We start from the raw sequence: 22,367 nt of genomic DNA, 5'->3' as shown, positions 1-22,367 counted from the left end.
CACAACCTGGGCAGGTGCCCTGACCAGGAATTGAACCATGACCTCCTGGTTCCTCAATGCTCAACCACTGAGCCATACTGGCTGGGCACAAATCACTTTTTTCATTTCTTTCTCTTTTTTTAACATAAGAGAAATGAAGCATACATAATTGTCTGGGGTTATGTGAACAGGGTGTACATCTCATGGCCACTGGTGGAACTTTGACTGTAATTTTATTGGATCATTATTTATGAAATATGCATATTAACTTTCTCTATCTTCTCTCCTCTTCTAGAACAAATTCCAAGGAATGGTCTTTGATTTTGTAACCAGACAAGTCTTTGACATCAGCATCATGATCCTCATCTGCCTGAACATGGTCACCATGATGGTGGAAACCGATGACCAGAGCAAATACATGACTCTAGTTTTATCCCGGATCAACCTTGTGTTCATTATCCTGTTCACTGGAGAGTTTGTGCTAAAGCTTATCTCCCTCAGATACTACTACTTCACCATAGGCTGGAATATTTTTGACTTTGTGGTGGTGATTCTCTCCATTGTAGGTAAGGATGCTTTCATTACAGAGAGGTCTATTGTAGGAAGGTCCCTCAAGGCCTGACAACTCTGTAACATGGAAATAAGGTCTGAGAATTATAATGTGTGTAGATCTGAAGTTTAACAGTCTTGTTCATTTCCCTCTAACTGAAAAATGTTGATATTAAAAAATAAAAAATAATATATTTGTAAATTTCGGAAAAAAGTATTTGTAATTAGCACATTTCATATATGAGGATACCTGTTCATAGGAAATGGTATGTATAAATTTAAATTGCTATATCACTATGAGATTATTTACTTTGTTGGATTTTGCAAAAATCCATATACGTTTATGACATTACATAATAATTGTATAAAACTGTAATCTTTGATTGCTAAATTAGGAAGTGGATCTAAATATTTAGCAAAGGTTTATATTCATAATGAATTTGTTGTTTTCATAGAACTTGCAAAGATAAAGTATTCATGTAAGCATAAGATATTCACTATTAGTGGTTTTCTGTATTGTTTCCATAGGCATGTTTCTGGCTGAGCTGATAGAAAAATATTTTGTGTCCCCTACCCTGTTCCGAGTGATCCGTCTTGCCAGGATTGGCCGAATCCTACGTCTGATCAAAGGGGCGAAGGGGATCCGCACGCTGCTCTTTGCTCTGATGATGTCCCTCCCTGCGTTGTTTAACATCGGCCTCCTGCTCTTCCTGGTCATGTTCATCTACGCCATCTTTGGAATGTCCAACTTTGCCTATGTCAAGAGGGAAGTTGGAATTGATGACATGTTCAACTTTGAAACCTTTGGCAACAGCATGATCTGCCTGTTCCAGATTACCACCTCTGCTGGCTGGGACGGGTTGTTAGCACCTATTCTCAACAGTGCACCACCTGACTGTGACCCTGATGCAATTCACCCTGGAAGCTCAGTTAAGGGAGACTGTGGGAACCCATCTGTGGGGATTTTCTTTTTCGTCAGTTACATCATCATATCCTTTCTGGTTGTGGTGAACATGTACATCGCTGTCATCCTGGAGAACTTCAGTGTTGCCACTGAAGAAAGTGCAGAGCCCCTGAGTGAGGATGACTTTGAGATGTTCTACGAGGTTTGGGAGAAGTTTGACCCCGATGCTACCCAGTTTATAGAGTTCTCCAAGCTCTCAGATTTTGCAGCTGCCCTGGATCCTCCCCTTCTGGTAGCAAAACCAAACAAAGTTCAGCTCATTGCCATGGACCTGCCCATGGTCAGTGGAGACCGGATCCATTGCCTCGACATTTTATTTGCCTTTACAAAGCGTGTTTTGGGCGAGAGTGGAGAGATGGATGCCCTTCGAGTACAGATGGAAGAGCGATTCATGGCATCGAACCCATCCAAAGTCTCCTATGAACCCATCACCACCACTTTGAAACGGAAACAAGAGGAGGTGTCTGCTGCCATTATTCAGCGTAATTTCAGATGTTATCTTTTAAAGCAAAGGTTAAAAAAGGTATCAAGTAAATATAATAAAGAGGCCATCAAAGGGAGGGTTGACTTACCTATAAAAGAAGACATGATTATTGACAAATTAAATGGGAACTCCACCCCAGAAAAAACAGATGCAAGTTCCTCTACCACCTCTCCCCCTTCCTATGATAGTGTGACAAAGCCAGACAAAGAAGAGTTTGAGAAAGACAAACCAGAAAAAGAAAGCAAAGGCAAAGAGGCCAGGGAAAATCAGAAGTAAACACAAAGCATTATCTTTGTAATCAATTGTTTACAGCCTATGAAGGTAAAGTCTTATGTGTCAACAGGACTCCCAGAGGAGGTCTATGCCAAACTGACTGTTTTAACAAATACTCATGGTCAGTGCCTATAACAAGACAGTGGCCTCTCCGTCACTACAACTCTGTGAGTCAGGGTATCAACATTGACAAAAGGTTGCTGTTCTCATTACCAGCTGACACTGCTGAGGAGAAACCCAACAGCTACCTAGACTGTAGGGATAGTTGTGCAGTGATCATTGTAACTACACCAAACACCTTTAGTACAGTACTAGCATCCACTCTATTTTTAACTTCCATATCTGCCATATTTTTACAAAATCTGTTCTAGTGGATTCCCCGGTCCCTAATTCATAGTTTATTTATAATACTATGTCACTATTTTTGTAAATGAGGTTTAAGTTGAGAAAAAAGTATATGATCCCTGTGTTCCTACTCCAAAAGTTTCTCAAATAATCAGATAAAAGTGTTTTGTCTGAGAGATGAAATTCTAGCTCAAAACCAGAAACAAAATTGTAATATCAACAATTTCAGGTACTTCCATTTTCTAGATGATTTTAATTTTGAAAGTGTTTGTCTATGTTTGTTTATATCTGAACAGTTATGTGCCTGTAAAGTCTCCTCTAATTTTAAAGGATTATTTTTATGCAAAGTGTTCCGTTTCAGCAAGTGCAAATTTTATTCCAAGTTCCAGAGTTCTATATTTAATTTTGGTTAAATGCTTTTTAAAAAAAGTAATTTAATAATCTGTTCTAGAAAAGTATAGTCTATCTAAAGTATCACTTTAGAACAGTTGTTCCACTTTCTGCTGCAGTATTGTTTTGCCATCTTTTGCTCTTAGCAAAGCTGACACTTTATTAAACACCCTGTTATGTAAATAGTTATTTTTTCCTGTGGTGCATGTTTGGGCAAATATATATATATATATATAAGTATATATACAGCCTGATAAACAAGTTCTATTAAATCAAATATGTACCACAGTGTATGTGTCTTTTGCGAGCTTCCAACAGGGATATATCCTGTACCATTCATTAAACATAAATAGTTCGAAGACTATCACTAATGCATGTTAATATTGCCTATGCTGCTCTATTTTCCTCAACCCATTCTTTATAAGTCTTGGTTAGAAGAAGTGACATGTTGGTGGTAGAGTGAATTCAACCAGCTCTCTATCTAGTATGTCAAGCAGAATAGCTTGCAGTTATTTAAAAGCACTTTTACTTTTGCATTTTTAATTTAACTTGAGTGTTGTGTGATGCCTCTCTAGATCTCAAGCAAACACACTGCATACTGCCTGTTGTCAAAACCTGTATACTTCATATTTTGCTATAAATATGTCCAACACTTGTTGAAATATAATGTAAAAATATGATCAATTTTATTTGTCGCATTTGTACATAAGAAAGTTATTTTCAGGTTGATGACATGGCAACTTATTTTGCTTTCTGCTTTTGCTTCTTATTTTTAATCACAACTCCAAACTTTTGAATTCATAAGACTTTTCAAAGGATAATCTCCTAAAATAAAAGTTAGACACTGGGTTTTGTGAATCTCTTTGTTATATTTTCTACCATACCAATAGTAGATACATTGGTCAAAAACTCAAACCTAGATCATTTTTACCAATTCTGGTTGCCTCAATATAACCCTTTATTCATGGAAGTTTTTTTTTTTTAAACTCAACTTTTGTAGTATTTGCTTATGCAGACTAGTATTATTTTTTTAATTCCTGCTACACTAAAGCTACTAGAGATATATAACTTGGGCTGTGTCCTTTCCAGCCATGAACAAAGTGGCAAAGTTGTGCAATGATCTGAAATGATATAATTTTTTGCACAAACCAAAAATTTAATGTTAATTCATTTTACAAAACTATTTACTTGTAGTGTATTGATGAACTGCATGCAGGGAATTGCTATTACTAAAAGAGAATGGTGAGCTACGTCATTATTGAGCCAAAAGAATAAATATTTCATTTTTTATTGTATTTAATTTCTTGGCCTCTGTTTTTTTTTATTGTTCAAAGTTTAAAATATACATAATTAGTAAAAGCTATACTTGATCTGACATCTGTATACATAAAAGTTCACATGAATTACATAACAACCTAGTGCATGGTCCACCAAGCAGTACTACAGAATAAAGCACTTTTGTGAACTTTTGTGTGTGCAAAGGATCAAACCCGCATGTTCCAGTTTGTAGGTATCCTAACAATAACAGTAGCTCTCTACAATGATCATTAACTCAAAATTAATTCCTTTGGCTGTAATCATTTTAATCTCAACTCCTCTCAGTGTAACTGTTACCATCTCCAAATTTCTAAGTAGTTAATAAATCTTATATACTTCATATTTAAATGGATTTTATGAACTCCTATTTACAGATAAAATGTTAATAATGTAGTGATTGAGGATTTATATTAACTTTTTTCAGGATTCCTTGGATTGATGTCATGTCAAAAACCAAATATTTATTATCAGTGGTAAACTCCAGTTATAATGCATGTGTTTTGAAGATGAATTCGGTCTAAATATGCATTTCAGATTTAACCCTAACCCCAACATAAATGATATAAGGTGACTTAGTTGAATTCATTGACTTCTTTCTGCTCAAATAAATTTTTATATCTTGCCAATATCACAGAGAAGTATTGCCTTGCAAAATCCTTAACCTTTTTTGTATCCTACTATGTAATTACTAGAGGCCCAATGCATGAAATTTGTGCAAGAGTAGGCCTGCCTTTCCCCAGCTGCCGGCACTGGCTTTCCTCTGGCACCCGGGACCTGGGCTTCCCTCACAGCTCCGGCTTCATCTGGAAGGTCATCCAGAAGGACGTCTGGTCTAATTAGCATATTATGCTTTTATTATTATTATAGATTAGCCAAGCAATCTATTAATTGATATGAATTGTATCTAAATAACCATCCTCTAAAATAATCAGAAGAGTCAATATACCTTTTTAAAAATTACTCAGATAACTTTAAACAGACAGAAACACATTTGGCCTTGACTTTAATCCCATTAAAAGTCTTCTTGACCTCAAAGATTTTATACTACAAGGTTGAAGGATGTTAAAAATAATTGAAAAAAATAGCTATTTTTTCTTCTTTGTGATATTACAGATTTCTAAAAGATAACATCTGATATATAACCAAAGAGATTAAAGCAAATAAACAGTCATTTGTGAAATTGTCTGAAAACAAAAATTACTTATTTCTTGATCATTAACATTTGCCACAAAACATGAAAAAGTTGGGCTTAAGTTTTGCATTCCCTAGAGGACTGGTTTTAATCACAAAAGAAAGAAGCACATCATTCTCTTACCTTATAACATCAAAAATGTTTTATTGTTTTTACAGAGAAAAGAATTAATGATTTGATGCATCCAAACATTTGTTGTTACTCCTAGAGATCCTTTTGTTGGCAGCAACTGTCCCCCCTCCCCTCCTCTCCTCTTCAGAATCTCTCTGTCCTCTGGAATTCTGCCAGCTGACATACAGAAATGTATATCGGAAACCTTCTAAACTAGACAGCACCCCATTACTGAGAGATCAATTCTATCTTAGTATGGAGTAAAAAAAAAAAAAATACTCTGGATAACCTGCCCTTCACATATCCCACTACTATCATCTGTCATGGCCACTACTACACAACCCCTGCTCTCTCCGCCATAGAATCACATTACACAATGTTTTGATATCTCTCCTGTCTCTACACATGCTATTCTCTTTGCCTGAAGTGTCCTTCCCTCTCCTTTTCCCCCCTGGTAAAGCACTGCTCATCTTTTAAGAACTGGCTCAAATATAATCATATTTTAGGAACCGTCCTCAGATTTCCCCCAGTATAATATATCATTTCTTCTTAGACTTAAGTGCATCAATGATGGTGTGTATCATAATGTGCTGTATTACCTCCTTTTCATTTATCTCTTCTAGTAGATTGTAAATATCTAAAGTATGGGGCACATCTCATTAATTATTTTTACCCTTCTTTCCTATCAGCAGTGACTACCACAGCATCAGTGACTATCAGTATTCAGATATATTACTAGTACAATTGATTCTTGCAGGAGTACAAAAAAATATTTAAGTGCCAAACAATAATACTAGTACTATACATTTTTTCAGTCCCAATTGAGAATGACTCTCAAATTTATTAGCATCTAAATTCACCACCTTTATAATCAGTTAAAAATATACACATATCTTGGAAATACTGTATACCTTTTAGCTGTGGCTTTCAAGTAATATATATTACCTAACAGAAACTACTAAAACAAAACTTCATTTCATCTCATTTCATTAATTGTATCAATGAAAGAATAGTTTTACTTAGTTGTCTTCAATCAGACATATGTTGCATGGATAAAAACATAGGTTTTATTTTGGTACCTTAATCATGGAAATATTCTTCACACTTGATAATTCATGAGTACACTTTAGTATGATGTTAGGATTTTGCTTAACGAATATATATTTCCATCATATAATGAGACTACTATCCTAAAATCTCCCTATCATAAAATACCTAAAAACAGAATAATGTATTTTTAAAGACCATTTTACTGTACGGTTGGGCTTACCGGAAAGCAGGGGAAATTCCATAGGGCTGATAGAGAAAGGTAAGCAAGCGCTGAACTCAGAGGCTGCTCTGGGGGCTTCTGTGGATCCCAGTAACCTATAGCTTGGTCTTAATGACTTGGGTATAGGGAATAGAAGACAAATATTTTGATCCAATTTGACTGAGAGATCCTGAATAAATTCAAGACCACAAAAAGCTACTCACTTAATGAAAACATGTTTTTAAAACCAACCTAGCAAAGGCAGATAGAAAGGCAATTTTTGGTAAGCAAACTTGTGTCTTGTCTTAGTTCTGGGTTTATGGGGGAAAATCTCTCTTGAAATTCATTCACCCAGATTTGGCCCGTATTTATACTACCAGCCTAGTACAAAATACTGCCAGGCAAAAATTCAATTTAAAGCAGACACAAGTTGCTAGTGGTTCCAGGCTCCTGGTAGAAATGAACAGAAATCCTTTCTGAAAGACCACAGCTCAGCCCAGACTTCAAAGATACCCCACAAATAAAGTTCAAGAAACATGAATTCATAATTAAAGAAATGACAAAGTAAACAATGAGAAAACAAAACTGCAGAGTGGGAGCAGGAGAACACATCCACTGTCTTCAGATATAGGATAGAAGTATGCTTAATGGTATTAAAAAATAAAAAAGGATTTAAAATATGAATAGTGAGGGAGAGATAAAAAATTATGAGGCATACTTGAAGAGTATTACGCCATTTCTGGAAACAAAGAATACAATAAGAGAAATTAAAACAAAATGGAAGGGTTATATAGCAACTTACATGAAAGAGAGAAATCGTAAATTAAAATTTGAAAAAAAATACAAACTAAACAGCAGAGGAAAGATAGAAAATATATGAAAAACCTTAAGAGAAATTAAGGGAGTTGTGTGAAGATATAACATAATTGGAATTCCAAAAGAGAAATTATAATATAAGGGAATCCAATATGTGATTACATAATGACTAAGAATTTTTCATTATTGATGATGAACAAAAATTCTAATATTCAGGAATCACAGAAATCCTAATCAAGATAAACAAAAGAGAGCCATAATCAGGCAAATTTTAATAAGTTTCACAACAAAGCAAATGACAAAATCTTACAAGTAAAAAGAAAGACAAAGTAAACAGAACAATTTTAATATAACAGCAAGAAATGTTGCAAGAAAATGTCTGTTAAACAGGTATTTTGTACACAGGAAAACTATCATTAAGAATAGAGAGGAAATTCAAACATTTTCAGATAAACAAAAATGGAGATATTTTATTACCAATATATTCTCACAAAGAAATGTCTAAAAGATATACTTCAAGTAGAAGAAAAATTATTTCATCAGAAAGTTCTAAGATGCAGAAAGGAATGTTGAGACAAAAACAAAACAAAACTGTAAATGTATGATTAACACATAAAATTAAAAAACAGTGATGGCAAGAAGCAATAATAATTTTTACTTCAGTTGTTAAAACAAAAAAAAAATAGAACTAAAAGAATAAAATATTTTCATGCAAGCTGGGAGAGATGTTGGAGTTCAAAAATTCTAAGTCTTTGTATTATTCAGGAGGATGATAAAAATATTAACTTTATTATTTTTTACTAAATTTATTGGGGTGACAATTGGTTTCAGGTGTGGACTTCTATGTTACAAGACCTGTATATTATACCGTGTGCCCACCACCCAAGTCACATCTTCTCCTGTCACCATAAGGTAGGACCATGAACTTTAAACTTTGCTTAAAACTCTTACTAAAATCTCAAAGATATACAAAGAAAAAAGAATGTCAAGATCAGTGCAGGAATAAAGTGAAATAACTTGATATTCAATGAATTTAAAAGCACAAGAAGGAAAAGAAAAATAGAAATATAAGATCAATAAAAGGTAAAAAATAATCTGGTGGAAATTAACAATAGTCAAAATGTAATGAGTGGACAAAAAACCAAAAAGCACATGTATTCTTTGATGATAAATAAAAGTTCACATACTAGACACACAAAGAACTCTTCAGTAGCATTTGAAAAAGTATCATGATTTTTTCAATTGCATAGTTAAATTTATTAAAACACATTAAATGACAAACCAAAAAGCAAGTGTCAAAAAATTTCGAAGAACTGATATCATATGGACCACACCAGGCTTAAATGTAATTAAATTAGAAATCTAACTTTTGGGAATGTATTTGGAGTCTTAGCTCAAATTGTGGTTAAGGATAAAGAGCTTTGGAGCAGTTCCTGAGGGACTGACTTTATATGGAATAGAGAGTAAAGAACTCCATGTCTAAGGGTGTTATCTAAAACAACAAGATCGTGGTGGACATTATGAGGCTAGTAGTCCCATGATTCAAGCAAAACAATAGAGCAGCCAGAAGTTTAATGGAGTGAACCAAGGAAAAAGAAAGCTAAAAAGAACCGTGTTAAGGTCACAGCCAATTATGTGGGTCAAAAAGACTGTACACGGACTAGGCTTCATTCACTTAGGAAAAATCAGAACAAGATATGGGCCTACATGAAAGCACTCCCCAAAATTCACACAAAGCCAGCATATAAGATGGCATGAGGCTCAGTTGTATAAGAGGCTTAAATATAACCTCTGCCCAAACGCTGACTGAACAACACACTATTCTAATCCAGGGGTGACTCTTAAGAGGCAGGATTAATAATAAATTCAGGCTCTTGTCTGGCAATGTGAAAGATTGTGTGCATGTCCAAGGTTGTACCCGCTAAGGAGCAGAGAGAAGAATTCCAAGCTAGTAGTCCCTGAATGACATAGGGCCCCAAAACCAAACACCCTGAACCAGGATATCAACCTCCAAGCCACATGTACAACTAATGACAAAAAGTAAAACTCTAACTGGATAAAGGGGCTTAAGCACAACCTTTGACCAATAAATGGCTAATGCCAACCTGAGGGCAACAGCTAAGATAAAAAAATAAAGAAGGCAATCTGAGCAGGAAAATTAGTGGTTACACACGTTAGAGTAACTAGACTTTACAAAATTAGTTCAGTCAAATCACTAAACAATTAAAAAATAAAAAGAAGCAAGCAAACAATAACAACAGTCTTAGAGGGTAGGTGGGATCAGAAACTGTAGGGTTGAAAAACACAGTAATTTCACTACAGGGATTCAACAGTGAATTTGAGCTGGCAGAACAAAAAATCAGCAAAATTGAGAAGAGACTGATAGAGTTTACATAATCTGAAGAAGAGAGAGGAGGAAAAAAAAGACAGCCTTAGAAAAAAATATGAGACACCATTAAGCTTTCCAACAAACATAAAATGGCAATGCCAAAACAAGAGAACAGAAAGAAAAATGAAGAACATCTGAAGAAATAAAAGTTGAAAACTTCTTGAATTTAATGAAATACATTAATCTGCATATCCAAGAAGACAAGTGCTGGCAGATATGGAGACAATTGAAATTCCTGCACATTGTCGGTGTGAGTGCAAAATAATCTAGCTATTACAGAAAACTGTATGAAGATTACTCTAAAAAAATTTTTTAAATAACTAAAATAAGATCCATCAATCTCACTTCTGGTTATTTATCCAAAAAACTGAAATCAAGATCTGAAAGAGGCCTTAACCGGTTTGGCTCAGTGGATAGAGTGTCGGCCTGCTGACTGTAAAGTCCCAGGTTCGATTCCGGTCAAGGGCATGTACCTTGGTTGCGGGCACATCCCCAGTTGGGGGTGTGCAGGAGGCAACTGATCGATGTTTCTCTCTCATCGATGTTTCTAACTCTCTATCTCTCTCCCTTCCTCTCTGTAAAAAAATCAATAAAATATATATATTTTTTAAAAAAATCTGAAAGAGATATTATCACTTGCATTTTTATCACAGCACTATTCAAAATAATCAAGATGTGGAAACAACCTAAATGTCCATCTATGATGAATGGGTAAAAAAAAAAAATGTAGCATATACATACTAAGGAATACTATTTAGGAAGGAAGTTCTGCAGTTTGAGACAACATGGATGAACCCCAAGGACACTATGCTAAGTGGAATCAGCCAATCACAGGAAGACGTATAATTCCATTTATACCAGATATCTAAAATAGTCAAAATCATAGATTCAAAGATTGAAATGGTGGTTGTCAGGGGCTGGGGAAAGAAGGGGAGGGCGGTTATTAATCAACAAGCATAAAGTTTCCTTAAGCAAGATAAATAAGCTCTAAAGAGCTGCTTTACAGTATTATATCCACGGGCAACAGTATTGTATTACACACTTAAAATTTTGTTAAGAGAGTAAATCTCATGTTAAGTGTTCTTACTACAATAAAACAAAAATTTTAAAATAAATACAATGAAAACTTGTTGGGATGTACTTCATAGATGACATGTTTTTGGGGGGTTTATTTTTAGTAAATGTTCTGTATTTCAAAATGTCTATTCTGCAATTGTGCGATACAGTGATCTACATATTTAACGCTTCATCTCTGTACTTACTGAGTTTTTGACTGCTTATTCTATTAGTCACTGAGAAAAGCGTGTTAAAATCTCCTATATAATTGTGAATTTGTCTATGTCTCCTTTAAATTTAGTCAAGTTTCGGCTACAAACGCACCTGGCCCAGGATTCAGAGAAACCCAAAGAGAAGATCAAGAGGGTGGGTGACCTGCCTTAGAAGCTGCCGCCGGGCAATGCGGAGCTGCACACCGACTGGTCCAGGACCCAGAGAAGGTGAAGGAGATGAACTATGGCGCCAGAGGAGATGCTGGCCCAATGCTGCCCGGGCTGCTCCCACAAGATGAAAAGCAGCAGGCACAATTTAGCATATTGCTGGGGGCCATGTGCATCCCTCAGAGCATAAATAGCATGGCGGCTGCTTCTGGTGTGCCTATTGGCAACTCTAAACCAAAGCCATGGGGAAAGGGAATTCTGGGAAATGTGGTTCCAGCTTATCTAAATCCATTCCACATGGGCCACCATCCCAGGTTGAGCAAGGGTCAGGGGCCCAAGATAACCTTGACACAAATTGTAATTGATTTGATTCAGGATGCTAGTTGAAACCGAAAGTCTGGAAGAAATGGCCTTGAGATAAAGAATAACGGGAAAATTACTGTACTAACCCACTACCATTACCAGGTATAGCCACAAGGCAAAAATATACCTATTTTCTAATAAAGGTTTACTTACTTAAAGGGATAAATATATATATATAAAATATTGCTAAGAATTTGTGACAACGGTTAAGTCAGATGCTCATCCCCAAATAAATAAATTAACTTGGGAAATTTAGGTTTGTATAAAGTATATGACACACATCTGTGGAGCCTAATGATAAAACCGTGATTTGTTCTGGGTTTTGTTATTTTGGTAGGGGGGTACAACTTTAAATTATAATAATAATGATACCATTGTAACTAACCTAATTATTAAGAACAGGAAAGGAGCAAAGGGAAGGACAAACAGTATGTCTTTTGAACTGCTTCACCAGGAAGCGAAAGCTTACACTCCCTGGGGAGCCACCTGTCTCTTCCCTGAAGACTGCTGGGGGAGGGACTGGACACAGAGAAGAGTAGCCACATGCCCAGCTAAACTGGGGGGGATTAGCAAAGGTACCTGCATGTTAGTCACACCTGGGAACAGGTCACTGACCAGAATGGGTGTGGTCACTGCAAAGGCTCGACCATTGGGGTATTTAATCCCCTAAACAAAGGAGTGTGACCTCCTGTGCTCTTGGTTTCCCCTGTGCTCTTGGCTCTTGGTTCTTGGAGTGTTGCTCTTGACTCCTGGCTGGTGGGGCTGCTTGCTCCTGCTTCCTGTATTTGCCCACATTGGCCCACGGCCATGTGGATGCCCACACACAATGGACTAATGGACTGCACCTAGTCTGATGCTGAACGGGACCCAGCTGCAACATGAAACAGAGAGTCTAGACACTGCCTTTGCTTTTAGCTCTACTGAAACCCCAACTATAGTTTTTCTATAACTGGACTAAGGGAAATGGGACTTTGGAAACCCAGGGATGTAATTCCACACAAATAAAACACTCTCATCCTCCGGTGTGAGTGTCAGAAAATTATTTTTCTTGAGAAATCATAAGGACCCCACCCCCAGCACTCAGTGGAGAAAAGGACACCCCAAATACCTCGATTTCCCCAATAACAGTAAGTCTGATTAAACAAAAAGCAAAGGAAATAATTTTTATTCCTTTCAAATATTCACAATGTATAGCAACAATATTCCCAGGCTAAGGCAGGGTTCAGCTTTCCAGTGATCATTAATATTTAAATCATTTCATGAATTGGAGAACTAGAGACAAATGAAAATTAACATAAAAGGAAAGTGAATGAGAAACTGTACCAGCTGCTGGGAAAACCCTTGTGATGTGGAATTTTGTATACTAAATAAGGTTGTGAGCGAGCGGATTTTGGGTAACACCATCATGTACAAACAATAAGAGAGAGATACAATTAAGCAAATTTCTCCGGAAAGGGGAAATGAGGTGAGATTTTCCTCAGAAACGGCCCCTCCTCCTGCTCTCAGAAGGGCTTTAGCTACAAGCAGGTTCCCAGAGGACACAAGGTTGTCATGGAGACGGGAGAGGCCTCCTCCTCTGCCCTGAGCAGAAGCAGCAGGGCTGTTGGGAGCCAGCATGAGAGAACAGCGGTGAAGCCTTTTGCTGTGACATGAAGCAATGACTAGGACGTTGAAAGAGAAAAGGAAAAGCATGCAAACAATCTCCCCTCATTCTCTCCCCTCACACAATACAATATTAAGGACAATAAGGGATGCTCTGATCATTAGCTAAAATTTAAATAAATCAAAGAGCTGTTTTTTAAAAATATATTTTTATTGATTTCAGAGAGGAAAGGAAAGGGAGAGATAGAAACATCAATGGTGAGAGAGAATCATTGATCAGCTGCCTCCTGAAAGCCTCCATTGAGGATCAAGCCCCCCAGCCCAGGCATGTGCCCTGACAAGGAATCCAATCATGACCTCCTGGTTCATAGGTAGCTGTTCAACCACTGAGCCACACGGACTGGGTTCAAAGAGCTGTTTTTAAGAAAGCCATTTATTTATTCTAGGGTTCAATATAGACAAAGCTCTTACTGTTCCAATATAATTGTCTTCCTATGTAATAGTAAAAAGAATAAATAATATTATAACAAGAATATATACATTCCTTAAGAAAGCTATATATCAGTTTAGTAATTGTCATCTTTCATTAAAGGCCAGTAATATGTACAAAAAGATAAACACAAACTACCAAATTTCCTCAAATTAAAAGTGGCTAAAACAAGCATAAATAGAAATATGGACTCTATTACCACTTATAAAGAACCTCTCCTCCTAGTTTATAAAAATGCCTTATTTATATTATAAAACAGAGCAAATTAATTCAACTGGAATTTAAAATATAAAAAAGTGAATCAGTGATATTTAATAGTATTCTTTATATTTCAATTGTATGGACAAACATAAATAGCATTTCTTCCTTTATTCTGTAGTCTTATTAAATTCAAAGCACAGCTAGTTTGTCTAGAAAATCTATGGTCACATCTTTAATTTATGTTGACATCCTGTATCCTTTAGGAGAAAATGCAAACAGGAAAAAGCAGTATGTAAATGAAAAAAGTTATAAATTAAATAATAAATTTAAAAGCAAACTATTTTTTATTATTTAATTACTGCAAGCTACTTCCCTTGAAAAAAAATTCCAAAAGAAAATTATCACAAATACATTCTTGGATTTTTTTTATGACCTTATGTAAAAATGCTGTGAAGGTCTTGGTTTATACATTATTCATGAACTGTATATCAACACTAAAGTTCCTAATGTGTGTGGTGTGTTATTTTTAATTTAGATGATGGATAATATGGATGGAATTTTTGACCTTCAAATAAGGAAGCATATTTATTCATGAAGACTTTATCCTTCTGGATTCTGATGGCACAATCAAACAAATGAATACAGGAATTTAGAACATAATGCCACTCCAATCCTTTTGGGATAAAACTTGGAAAACAAACCACAAATGAAGAAATGTTACATAAAAATGGATATTAAGCTATAATGAAAGGCAAAATGTACTTCTTAAGGGATACCTACACTTGCTTAACATACTAAAAAGTGATGTCATGGTCAATATTTAAGTTCTTAATGACTTTGGGGACATAACGTATTATGACAGTAATGTTAACTATGATAATAAAAGGACAAAGATTAGAAATTGTGATGGCAGTTTATCTTCAGTAAGTTAGGTGGTGTTCCTGGACTTTTATAACTACTCTGACTTTTCATTTTGAAACGAAACAATTGAAAAAATTTCCTTCTACTTCTTGGTTATTCTCTTCTCCCCCTTTTTCTCTCTCTCTCATAAAAAGTGGGAGGGGGAGTGTATAATACATATACATATATATTTATACAAACATTAAAGAGAAAATACATGTGTATATGTACACACCACACATACACACAGAGAGACACATATGCATCTCATGTTTTCATAGAGGAAATTTCCAACTCAATCTCCCAGAGGGAAAAGTGTGGAAAGAAAATTTCTAGGCTCTGTTCACCTTAATCCTCCCAGGGATTTAGTAGAAGAAACCAGGAAAACTTGGCTTTCACCTTCTGAGTTCTATTTTGGGGTCTTCCTGCCTGCAGAAAGACACAGTAACCCTTGTGGGCTAGCTTTACTCCAGCCAAGAAGATACAATTGTCCAGCTTGGTTTGAGATTGAGGGGAGTATATTTGGCCTCCCCCAAACCTTAAATATATACATATGTGTATGTGCAGTTTTCCTTCTCTTAATTTTCAAATTTTACTTCAAGAAGTTAATCCAGCTTCAATTATTTAATTTCTCAATTTTTATCTATCATACAGGGAATAAAACAGCAGAATTCAAACTTTAAAGTGAATTCAAGGGCCAAATATTAAGTTAAATCATTTCTAAGTCTAGTCTCCAAACAATATGATTTCAAAACTGCTTCTAAAAAATAAAAATACATATTTTAAAAGGTTTAATTTTCCATTTTAATAATGTACTCTTAAAAGCATATTATAGGAGCAATCATTTCATTTAAAGTAATAACACTAGAGGTTCAGTGCATTAATTTGTGCACGGGTGGGGTCCAACCAGCCCAGCCCCAATAGGGGCAGATCAGGGCCGGGCCTGTCAGGAGGAGGAGACGGCAGGAGGTTGGGGTTGGAGGGCCGATTGGGAGAGGGGCCAGCCATGGGATGGGGCTGTGGGCAGTGGGCTGGCTGGCTACACCCCCTGATCGGGCCGGTTCGCTGGCCACAGTGGGCATCATAGTGACCGGTCGTTCCAGTTGTTACAGCGTTCTGGTTGCTGGCTTTTTATATATATACTAGTACATGCCTTGCATTCCATTTCACAGTGGCCAACTCTTCTTAACCTGAGTAGTACTTTCCACGTCTCATTATAGAATTGGAACTACTTAGTGGCCAGCTTATTAAAAGCCGATTATATGAGGACTTGTACTCTCCTACCACTCTGGTGTACGTGTGATATGTGTATATATGTATGCAAACATTAAAGAGAAAAATACATCTAGAGATTCTCCATCTCTAGAAGCTACAACACAACATTCTTTTGTTTACTGCATGCATTCCTATGTGCCCAGAATTATAAAGACCCAGAGGTTTATAAATTTATTTTAAAAGATCTTCTTTTTTTGTAGAAGAAAATAAGGCAAAACATATGTATTTATAAATAAATGTAAAGAATTTATAAATAAATGTAAAGGCATCATATATGTGTAAAGAATCTCCTATTGGTCAGAAAGAAAATAGCAAAATGATAATTATAGACCACTGTACTTTGTATCCAGTGTTTATAAAATTTTATCCTATTTATACCTCATAAGACCCTAATGAGATAAATTTTACTAATTCTATTTTAAAGATAAGGAAACTGAGGCTCAAGGACCACTAAGTCAGTGGCAAAGCCGACATTATAACCTGGATCTAGCTGGTACCAAACCTGCTGAAATGCAATCCCTATGTAGCATACTGACTCTCTAAATAATAGCTATTTCACTGTTGTCTTTATTAGTCAATATTTTCTTGACTTTAGTCTATATTTTCCCTGAAACCACATTTGATATTACTTTATACTTATTGATTATCACTTTATGTGGAGAATCAGAAGGTGTGAGAGAATAGAAAAGAAAACTGAGTTCGTGCCCTTGAGCTTAAGATAATTTAATTTCAGAACAAGTTGTTCTGAGTTTAAAGCCTTGATCATATGAACTATTTTGTTCTGGATGTGGAAAAAATTTGGTTAAGTAGATAGTGTCTCATCCAATTAGGGTCAGGCAGCACTGACATTCACACAGAGAAGAAATAATTGAACACAGGCACTAAGAAATGAAGCAAGGGATATAAACAGAGATAGTGGAGAGGTCAAAGCAAAATTCATGCAAGATGATCACTGATTCAGTTAACATATTAATTGAGCACCTACTGTGCCTGGCACTGTACTAAATGCTGAGGAAACAATGTTGGCCAAGAATATACAATACACTCCCTGCTCTCACGGAATTTACCAACTAATAAGGGGCACTGAGAAGCTGTGGATAAGGCTAAATGACGGGGGCACATACAGGCTGGTATGGGGACAGAAAAGTGGGTACTTAATCCAGTCCTCACTAGTTCGTTCTACAAAGGGATGTCTAAGTGAACCTGAGGGGTCAAAAGGAGTTAACTAGCTGGCAAGGCTATAATCCACTTGAGGGAACAGAGCATATAATACCATGAGGCCTGGCACGAATTTCTGGCAAAGAGTGTACAATAAATATTTTGTGACTCACCAAACTGTCCAAATAAATGGATTAAGGGGAAGACAAGCTTGAATCCAACCAAGGGAAGAATGATATACCCATGTAAGAGCTTATTTTGTGGAGAGGCTACTATAATTTTTTTTAATTTTTATTTAATTTATTGGGGTGATATTGGTTAATGAAATTATATACGTTTCAGGTGTACAATTCTATAATACATCATCTGTATATTTATTGAGTATTTTTAACTCTACTTTTGATATTGCCAGTTGGCAAGAATTCAAACATCTTAGCCTTGGGAGTGAGTATTTAATGAGACCTGAAGAGGATGGTGCATGTTAAGCCACACTAGTCTCTGCCATTTAAACAAAGGTTTAATGAAGCATATTTTTTAAAGGGTAGCAATATACTTCTACACGGTTCTTAAGTGCTTATGAATAACAAATTTTATTTTAAACATTTTGTCAGCATTTGCATCCACCTCTGTCTTTTTATGAAAGAAAATGTAAGTTTACTATACTTAGAAATGAAGTATTCAAATCTACCAGCTAAAGTTATAAAAATGACTTCTCTAGGGAGGAAATGTAAATGGGTTGTTTCCAATGTTTGTCAGTTTTGGAAAGAAGTTTTATCAGTCTGACTGTCATTGACATATGGTGCAAGACTTTTTTCACATTTGATTTTGGAGCTCTGTAGTAAATTTAAAGAGCAGAAAGGGGCCACTGAAGGTCATATGTTAACAAAATATTGTGAAATGACATACTAATAAGTGAAGTAAAAATTAGGGTTAAAAATATATATATATATGATAAGGGCATTCTTGTGAAAGTTATCCCAGGAGAGCAAAGGGCATCGTACATAAGCTTTAGCCATCTGGTCTACCAACATACACAGAGTTTGTTATTTGAGACCTGATGCAAGCATCACATCCAGATCTATGAGCAGCTTCTATTAGTAGCAAGTAGAAACCCACTTGCTACTAAATATTAACACAAGGTCACCAACAGTGAAGTGCAGCCAAGATCACACTGTTTGTGCAGATTAAAGATAGTGACAAATTCTTTTCACTTCTCCCATTGAGAAGTGGGTCTGTATTCTGTCCCCTTGAATCTGGATGGGTTCTATGACTGCCTTGACCAATAGATTACAGCAGAAGTAATATGCCAATTTTTGAACTGGGGGTCTCATTTCTGTCCCTTAGAAAACTCTGTGTGGAGAAAACTAGCCGCGCTGTAAGAACACAAACTACCCTAAGACCATCATGCTATGAAGCAGCTCTAAGCTAGTCAAGTGGAAAGGCCACAATGAAAGTGAGATGCCGCCTCATCCCCTCAGCTCTTTCAGTCCTGTCATCCCAGGCAGATATATAAGGCAGTGTGGTGGTTAATTTTATGTGTCAGCTTGAGTGGGCTATGGGATGCCTAAATAGCTGGTAAAACATTATTTCTCAATGTCTCTGTGCTTTGTGTGTCTCTGGAAGAGATTAGCATTTGAAGCAGTATATTGAGTACAGTAATGAAGACCCCCACACCAATCTGAGTGGGCATCATCCAATCCATTCAGGGCTTGAGCAGAGCAAAGGGTACAGGAAAGGTGCATTCTCTCTCTTTGCTTGAGCTGAGACATCCATCTACTCCTGCCCTCAGACACCCATGCTCTAGGTTCTCAGCCTATCAGACTCAGACCAGGACTTATATCATCCCACGCCCACACACCCACTCACCTCCTTTGATTTTCATGCATTCCAACTGAATTATGATACTGGTTTCCTGGTTTTCCAGTTTGCAGATGGCAGATCATGGGACTTCTCAGCCTCCATAACCATGGGAGCCAATTCCTATAATAAATATATTATTTAAATCTATACATATGCCATTGGTTTCTCTGGAAAACCCTAATACAGGGAGGAAGCCTTTAGATGACTCTATCTCAGTTGACCTCAACTACATTAGAAACCTTAAGTAAAATGCTGAATTGAACCAGTTCACAGAATTATGAGAGGAAATAATAATTTGTTTAATTTTAGATCGGGTTTGTCACGTGGCAGCACATGGCAGCAGATAAGGAAAAGAATGTTATGAAGTGGTAGAGTCAGGATTTAGACAGTAGGACACGATCTCTGCAGGAGGTCTCTATTTTCATAATAATATTAAGTCGCACCTAATGCAAGATGATATTTGCTTTCTTCGCTGTGTTAACATTTACACCGATTGGTAGATAAAATTAGGAATGTCTTCGACTGATTCAAGGCAGTGATATGAATAGGCTCTATATTCTCACTGCCACACACATAATTAAGGAAAAAAAAAAAACAGCAACAACATTTTACTTTAAAATGTGCTAGAGGAAGCAGTAAAAAAAATAATGACTTTATAAGATTTTGACCATGTATTCTCATATTTTGAGGATTGTATAACAAAAAGGGAATATACAATAAACCCTTCTGCTTTATACCTATCATTTTGAGAAAAAGCAATTGGTTGTTGAACTTGGAGATAAGCTAGCTGCATTTTTCATGGAATACCATTTTTATTTGAAAGAACCACTGACAGACAAGTTATGGTTATTCAGACTTGGGTATTTGACAGGCATTTTCTTGGAAATAAATGAAATGAGCCTGTCAATTCAAGGTAAAAAAAACACTATTTTTGCCAGTGATAAAATTCAAACTTCCAAGCAAAAATAAAAAATTTGGAAAACTTGTAACTGCCTCAGTGAACTTGACAGCTTCCCAATACATAAAAACTTTTCTGATGATATTAACAAATCAGAAAATAATTTTTGTATTGTATAATGAAATGTGTTAACATTGGGAAGATCTGCATAACTTAATGAAGCAATATTTTCCAATTGTCCAATCCATGATAGTAAAAAAATCACATCAGAGTTAAGATCCATTCAAAGTGTAAGATAGGTCAGTGAATTTTAAATGTCACAGAGTATCCAAAGTTTACTACTTTGATTTCAGATTCCACATTGCCACTAACTTTTAAGAAATACCCACTTGTTGAGTTTCAGTGTGGTACAAAAGAACAACATCCACAATGATCTGAAAAGCTATTAAAATGCTTCTCTTTTCCCCAATTGCATATCTAGGTGAGGCCATATCCTCTTCATACACTTTATCCAAAACAACATATTGCTATTGATTGAGTGCAGAAATAGGAACGGCAATCTACCTGTCTTCTATTAATCAGGCATTAAAGAGATTTGCAAAAACTTAAAACAGTACCATTCTTTTCACTCTTCATTTTGGAAATTAGAGTTGTTTTCACATATAAATATATTATTTCACCATGTAATTGTTTTATTACTGCTATTTTATAGTAAAAGGCGAAAGATTTATGCAATCTGAAGAGAAACCAGAGTATATTACTGCTATTTTAAAATAAATCAATAAATACGTATTTTAAAAAAATTGTTAGTTTTAATTTCAATACAGTAAATAGCAATCATATAACTCACATAAACAAAATAAACAATGGGGTTCTTAATAATTTTTAAAATATAAGGTGTCCTGAGATCAGAAAGTGTGAGAGCCACAGTACTAAAATAAAATATCACTTCACGCACCATACACACAAACAGTGATCTGATTATACATTTATTATCAGGTAAGAGATCATATAGCCCAGGCAGCAAAGAAGTAGGCCCAGAATCAGAAACAGGCCTATCAAAAATGATCTGCAGATGCATCAGAAGACGAATTACAAGTATATTCAATGTTGAAGTTCAACAGTCACACATCAGAGGCACATGGGTAGTAGTGCTTTTTATTGTTGCATTTAAAAAAATATTTTTATTGATTTCAGAGAGGAAGGGAGAGTGAGAGATAGAAACATCAATGATGAGAGAGAATCATTGATTGGCTGTCTCCGGTATGCCCCTACTGGGGCTCGAGCCAGCAACCTGGACATGTGCCCTGACCAGGAATTGAACTGTGACCTCCAGGTTCATAGGTCGATGCTCAACCACTTAGCCACACTCGTCAGGCTATTGTTGCATTTAACAATACTATTTGTGGATGACAGTCTCTTAATACTAATTATACACAAGAGCTTCACAATTAAATTTATACACAGAAATACAGTCTTATGTCATGGATTTATCAGATGTTAACATGCAAATTTTATCTGTTGTGTTGCCCTATTGTTACTAAGCAAGAAAGCTAGATAATCAAAATTTATTTCACATTTACACTGAAGTCATTCTTGGGTTGACAGCATGTCTCCTAAAAAAAAAAAAAGTGTCAGTTAGTTCCTGGCTGGAGAGTGGATTTACTGTTCCCTGAGTTCAGACACTTAAATGTTCCATAACAACATCCTTAGGACATTTTTACAATCTTCTTATTAAATGAAAGGCAAGAATAAGTCTATCAGTGTAGCCTGAATGGAATTAAAAAAAAAAAACAAGTAATTAGAGAAAGATATTAGAAAAGGTGCTCTTCTGTGTTATGCTTAGATTTTTCTTTAACAATTTTTCAAACACTAATTTTTCATCTGAAGCTTTTCTGGAGCAGGGCCCTTGGTGAGAATGTTGTTGCTAACTCTGCGATTTATTTTTAGTCTGAATTACAGATAACCCTTTTGTTCTGTTTACAACCCACACACTCATGAAACATTCCCTCTTCCTACCACAGAAATCAGTGGCTTCAGCTCTGGGAAGAGAGTCATATTGTCACAACATGACTCATTTCGATAAGGACCCTGAAGCATTTCATCAAGATAGTGCTGCCATGGCA

General features: G+C 35.9%; 1 protein-coding gene across 2 annotated transcripts in view; it reads left to right on the top strand.

Annotated features, from left to right (window-relative positions):
- Positions 1-4,279, top strand: part of SCN3A (sodium voltage-gated channel alpha subunit 3) — a 111,362-nt gene extending 107,083 nt beyond the window's left edge. For both annotated transcript variants that reach the window (XM_006766509.2, XM_006766513.1), the window contains 2 exons: positions 275-545; positions 1,057-4,279. In XM_006766509.2, the coding sequence (XP_006766572.1) occupies positions 275-545; positions 1,057-2,252 (1,467 nt within the window). In that variant the 3' untranslated portion in view covers positions 2,253-4,279. The remainder of the gene's footprint in view (positions 1-274; positions 546-1,056) is intronic.
- The last annotated feature ends 18,088 nt before the right edge of the window (positions 4,280-22,367 follow it).

Source organism: Myotis davidii, unplaced genomic scaffold (assembly GCF_000327345.1).
Source record: "Myotis davidii unplaced genomic scaffold, ASM32734v1 scaffold59, whole genome shotgun sequence".
Lineage (NCBI taxonomy): Eukaryota > Metazoa > Chordata > Mammalia > Chiroptera > Vespertilionidae > Myotis > Myotis davidii.
The sequence above is the reverse complement of the archived record's forward strand: the minus strand, read 5'-3'. Positions and strand labels throughout refer to the sequence as shown.